General features: G+C 41.8%; 1 protein-coding gene across 1 annotated transcript; it reads left to right on the top strand.

Moving 5' to 3' along the window:
- Positions 1-3,172, top strand: LOC116314290 (myocilin-like). The gene is made up of 3 exons (XM_031732271.2): positions 1-622; positions 1,091-1,195; positions 1,294-3,172. Exons 1-3 carry the CDS (start codon positions 145-147, stop codon positions 2,094-2,096), a joined length of 1,386 nt encoding a protein of 461 aa, XP_031588131.1. The 5' UTR covers positions 1-144; the 3' UTR covers positions 2,097-3,172.
- The last annotated feature ends 3,008 nt before the right edge of the window (positions 3,173-6,180 follow it).

Consider the following 6,180-nt stretch of genomic DNA (forward strand, 5'->3'; position numbering starts at 1 on the left):
CTGACCAGAGACACTCAGGTGAAAAGAGACTAGCTTAAGAAAACAAAAGAGAGTCTAAAAAGAGTCTAGGGTTTTAACAAGAGAGGTTAGACAACTGCATCTACAAACTTCCACATAGCACAAGATTCAGTTAGGCCCTTTGAAATGTGGCTCCAAGTGTCCCTCTTCAGTTTGTCCTGCTTACTTCTGTCAATCCAAACCCAGGCTCAAGATCGAGCCTCCCTCCACCGCTCCAATGACCCCTCTGGACGTTGCCATTACACCTTTACTGTGGCCAGTCCACAAGAGTCCAGCTGCCCTGGAAGCAACAGCGAGATGGATAGAGTCTTGTCCAGGCTCACCCTGCTCGAAGCTTTGGTCAGCCGTCTCCTAGCAGGAGTAGACCAAGGCACCATGACTGGGGTTGGAGCTAAAAGAGAAGAAGGTCTCCAGGAAGCTTATTCCCAGGTTACAGGGGAAAGAAACCAGCTGCAGCAGGATAAGGAGCGTCTAAACAGGCAGATCCAGGAGCTGCAGAGGAGGTTGGCTGAGCTGAGCCAGGAGGCAGAAAGCCTCAGGCAGAAACCCTGCCAGCAGACGCTCACCTCATTGGACACTCAGCATGAAAACAGACCAGCCAATGGTATGTACCAGTGAGGGGGTCACGGGAAACCACACAAATAAAAAATTATCTTAGTTTAAAGATTGGCAATCCCAAAAGAACATTTTTCTTTAACCACGAAATCATACAAATACAAAAAAAATGCTTTTTTTAATCTATGAAAAAACATATTTTATGCAATTTTTTCCAGCCCTAATGTTTGTTTGTTTTTTTCAGAATAAATGTTTCTGTGGTAAACTCGTGCTTTGAAAAGTCTAAAGAGGCAGAGACAGGTTGGGCTGCAGTTAACTGTCACCAGTTAAGTAAGGGGATAGGAATTTTTAACACAGTCTTTTTTTATGGCTTCGTCACTCATGTTGATGTCTACACAAGTGTGATTATTTTCAGGGTTAGAGCATCAAGCACTCTGAGGAAAAAATAGGGTCCTTACAACTTTGAGGTTAAAGTGTTACTTTTGAGTTTTGCTCAGAATTTGTATTTCTCTCCCAGATCACGGATATGACTTTGGGAACAGTGGATATCAGGAGATGAAAGCTGAAGTGACAGAGATCTCTGCATCCCACCTCTTCCATGAAGGAAGTCACAACTTCACAGGTAACGTTTTATTGGAGTTGTTGGAATCGAGCATTATAGCTTTTAAGCAAATTAAAATTTAGAGTCTAAATTAAAGTAACTTGCATTTTTTTCCTCAGGTTGTGGAGAGTTGGTGTCAGTGGGAGATCCTGTGTCACACAGGAAAGCTGAGAGTATCACAGGGAAGTATGGTGTGTGGATGCAGGATCCAGAGCCTCAAGGCCCTCACTACACCAACAACACTGTGTGGCGTATTGATGCAGTGGGTAGAGATGTGCGTCACCTCTTTGCATACGAAGACATGGATCAGTTCTCCCGAGGTCTCCCAATGAAGGTGCTGGTTTTGCCAGAGCCTGTGGAGAGCACAGGGGCAACTGTGTACCGAGGCTCCCTTTACTATCAGCGAAGACTCAGTCGGACACTGATTCGCTACGACCTGGCTTCTGAATATCTGGCAACCCGCATGGACCTGCCTCAGGCTGGGTTCCATGGCCAGCACCCTTATTCCTGGGGGGGCTACACTGACATTGACCTAGCAGTGGATGAAAAGGGTCTGTGGGCCATCTACAGTACAAGTAAAGCAAGGGGTGCAATTGTAATTTCGCAGCTGAACCCCGAGAGCTTGGAGGTGAAGAAGACCTGGGAGACTAATATTAAGAAGAACTCAGTGGCTAACGCTTTCATGGTGTGTGGACGTTTGTACACAGTGGCTAGCTACACTGTTCCCAACACCACCCTCAACTTTGTGTTTGATACAGCCACTGGTGTGGGACAAGCTGTGTCAGTGCCCTTCAAAAACAAGTACAGTTACAACAGCATGGTGGACTACAACCACGCTGAGAGGAAGCTGTATGCCTGGGACAACTTCCACATGGTCACCTATGACATCAGACTGGGCAGGGCCAGCCATGGCAGGAGCTAGAGAGGACACAGAGAAGGACTGCTGTTGGCAGGACTGATGCAACAACAAGTGATAGAGATGAAATAAAAAATCATTTCAGGTGCTCTGTCAAGGCTTTGCTATCAATGTGTTTTGAATTTTACAGCCTTTCTGTGGCATTAGTATCATAAATAAGGAGCGGCATAAAAACAAAGAACTATTCATACAGTAAAGCTGTTCAGTGTGGTTATGTCATATTGTTACTTATGGCTTGTGAAATAGAATTGTAATCTGCAAATGTTATTTTTTATTTAAGATATAAATTTATGAAATAAAGTTTTTGTTTTCTGGATTGCATTTTGAAAATGTAGTCACAACCAAGCAGTCATGTCCTCAGCCGCCGAAGCCACAAACTGCAGCGTTCCAACTGCAGACAAGGCTGCCTCAAAAAGCAAGTTAGTCCTCATAGACTACAGTGGTTACAATACCTAAATTTAGAGCTGACTGTGCTGTGGCTCTCAGATTTACTGCTTTTTGTAGATGTACACAACTGAATTCAGCAGGATGTAATCCAATATTTCACAAGCCATCTTGGCTGATTTCCATCCTCTACACTGACAGCATACTCTTCAGAATAACTTTATATTAGACCTGGTTAGCATAAAGGTGGAATTCAAAGAATGAACCTAAGTATTATCAGCTCAAATTCAAATTATTTTCTGCTACACTTGTAATCTAATACAGAGCATGAACACCACACCCCTGTGCAACAGTCCGATACAGGGCTTTATTGTAAATTTGTTTTGTGGGATGTTTCACAAAATGAAAAAAAACCCCACAACTTCACATCATACAGATCCAGTATCTGCTTTAAAAAACCAAGCACATTTCCTGTTCATCAAATGCCCCTGAGCAGTTCTAACCTTTAAATATAACTGCTCTTCTTCTCCTATCTATTTTATATTTCTTCATCTCTGAGTGAAGTCAGCTGTTATTCTTTTCACTACCCCGTGAAATACAGCAGCAGGATGTTTAGCTAGCAACACACTGTGACAACAGTCCACACACTTGATCTGATAGAAATGCTACATTTCAAATTACCTGACACTTTAATAAAATGTTACTCCCTTTGTACTTGCTCCTCTTCTTTATTGCTACCTTGATGCTGAAATACCAAGACCAGTTCCATATAGGAACAGTTTAGTGCTATAGATTATGCATAAATTATCTGTTTGCATCTTTCATTTCGCTGTATGCCGTAAGCGCTGGTGATGGCTAAACCAATAGGATTGTCTTTTATGTCTCATTGTTCCCTTCATTTAGGCACAAATCTGTTTTAAGGTGCACAAAACTGTCGGCGAGTTGACGCCTCTCCCGATCCTTTTTCTCTGACCTGGTGAAAAACCAAAACGAACGACTCGAGACAGACTTCTTCAATTCAATCAACTTCTTTATTTCAACCCCTGCACAGAAGGGAATCAGCTCAGCATGAAGCCTCTTGCAGATTCGAAGGGCAGTCCTTCGAACTGTTACATTTATAATATTCCAAAGTTCCTTATTTGCCTCCCACCTTTCCTGTTATTCTGTTATCACGTTCGCCTATACGTTATACACAGTTTCGATCAAAACAACTTCTTCCTCATCCATCGTCTTCTACCTTTCCTTTTAAGGTCTTGCCCTATCTTTAACCCCTTTCTTAATTGCATATCTTAATTGTGAATGTGTGTGTGTGATGTACATGTCTCTGTCTGCACTGTAGGGGTGTGTGTGTGTGGGTCATGTCAAGTGTCATGAGTGTGCGGTTTGTAGGTGTCAAGTGTGTGTTGCGCTGGGAGTTTACGCTCTCCTCCTTAGTTCTGCTTTTCTAGTCTATACTTATCCAATGTGTTAGACTGTTCTTAACGCTGCCCTGTTGCCCCCCGTTATCCACTGTAACTTCTGTACTATTTCTTAGTATCTCGCCTATGCATCTTTTTCCTGTGATGTTGCTTCAACTATTCTTACTCCTAAGGTCACACAGGGGCCTGCTTAAAATTATAATGTTTAAAAAATATAATGCTGAAAAGTATAATGCTAAAAAGCTATATAATGCTATATAATTCCACAGTACCAAGAAATAAAAACTTACCTCAAATGCGTTAAACCTAATGTAACAAGCTGTTTTGAAAATATAAGGAGTAGAAAGCACAGATATTTGAGTACAAATGTAGGGAATAAAAGTACAAACAAGTACAGCTATCTGGAAATTCTATTCAACTAAGTAATGAAGTATTTACGTCCCACCTCTGTTGTTCAGCACTGGCTGTACGAAAAGATATTCCAAGCGGTGGGGTGGTCAGTTCTCCAATATGTAGTTTATTTTAGGCTCCTTTTTGCTAGCCAAAGTTAGCATCCTAATGAAATAAACAAGCTAGCTAGAAATAGCATTAGCTGGCATCGCCCACGTTCATTTAAATATGGTTACGTCTTCATTAAACAAAAACAAACCATGCCACGTAGAATCAGCACCAGCAAAGGAGCTCAGCTTTGGAAGCTAATGTGCTGTTTATTACCTACATCCTCAACCACAGGCTTATCTACAGGCAGCATTAGCTAAGTTAACTAATGTCATAAGATAAGGACAACCTTAGTCCATTCTAATACTTAATACTACTGTTGGATGGGCTGGACTGTGGGTTCAGTGATCCTTCCTCGTTGTTATGCTACTTCCTGAAAAATACAATTTTTCATTAAATAGAAATGTTGCCCATTTTCAATTTGAAGGCAACAACATCAAAAAAGTTGGGACTGGGCAACAAAAGGATGGAAAAGAACGTGTTACTAAAAAGAAACAGCTGGAGAAACATTTTGCAGTTAATTAGGTTAATTGGCAACAAGTCAGGTTATAGAAATAGCATCTTAGAGAGGCAGAACTTCTTAGATGAAAATATGAGCAGAGGTTGACAATCACAAAAAAAACTGTATCTACAAATTGTAGAACAATTTTAGAGGAATGTTCCCCAGTGTAAAGTTGCAAGGAAATCTTTCAGAGTACAAAACGTCATCAAACGTTTCTGGGAATCTGAAGAAATCTCTGTGTGCAAAGGACAAGCCTGAATATCATTGCTAAATTTCTGAATGTCTGCACTGAATTTAAAAAAGTATGATTCTGTCATGGAAACCATTGCATGAGCTCATTCACTGTTTGTGAATGTATTCACCGTGCCATCCACAAACATAGGTTAAAGCTGTGCAAAGAAACATTTCTGAATCCAGAAATGGATTGAGGCAAAGAGAAAAACGGTTCTGTGGTTAGGCAAATCCAAAATTTTGTATTCTTTTTGGAAAACATACGCCATGTCCTCCCAACTAAAGACGAGGGGACCATATTATCAGTGCTCAGTTCAAAAGGGTTGCATTAGCGCCTGTGGAATTAGCAGCTTTCGCATCAAGAAAGGCCCCATCAGCATGAGTACTGTGTACAGGTTTTAGAGCAACACATGCTTCCATCCAGTCCAATTTATTTTCAAGATTGTCTTGCTGAAATATGCAGGGCAATCTTGATCCACATGCTGCAGCTATTACAATAGCGCGGCTTTATAGTAGGAGAGTCTGGGTGCAGAACTCGCCTGCACTTCAGATCTTTCACCAACTGAAAACATTTCAAGCATCATCAAAAAATATCTATCCATCTTCTTCCACTTATCCGGGGGCTGGGTTGCGGGGGCAGCAGCCTAAGCAGAGAAGTCCAGAACTCTCTCTCCCCAGCCTCCTCCTCCACCTTATCCGGGGGAACACCCAGGTGTTCCCAGGTCAGCCGAGATATGTAATCTGTCCAGCGTGTCCTGGGTCTGCCCCAGGGCCTCCTCCCAGTGGGACGTGCCCCCAACACCTCACCCAGGAGGCATCTTTGGCAGACCCCTCAGTTCCCGAGAGAATTACGTACTGCTTTTAAAAGAAGACAGGATTTGTCTTACAGTACTAAACATGGCTCTGGCAAAACTTTTTTGAGGCTTGTTGCAGCCATCAAATTCAAAATGAGCTAATATTCTTCTTGTAATTATATATTTTCTCTTTGTAAACCTTTGATATGTTTTCCATGCTGTATTATGATTAAAATATACTTTCCTGGCTTTAGTTACATTTT

Source organism: Oreochromis aureus, linkage group 18 (assembly GCF_013358895.1).
Source record: "Oreochromis aureus strain Israel breed Guangdong linkage group 18, ZZ_aureus, whole genome shotgun sequence".
NCBI classification, from domain to species: domain Eukaryota; kingdom Metazoa; phylum Chordata; class Actinopteri; order Cichliformes; family Cichlidae; genus Oreochromis; species Oreochromis aureus.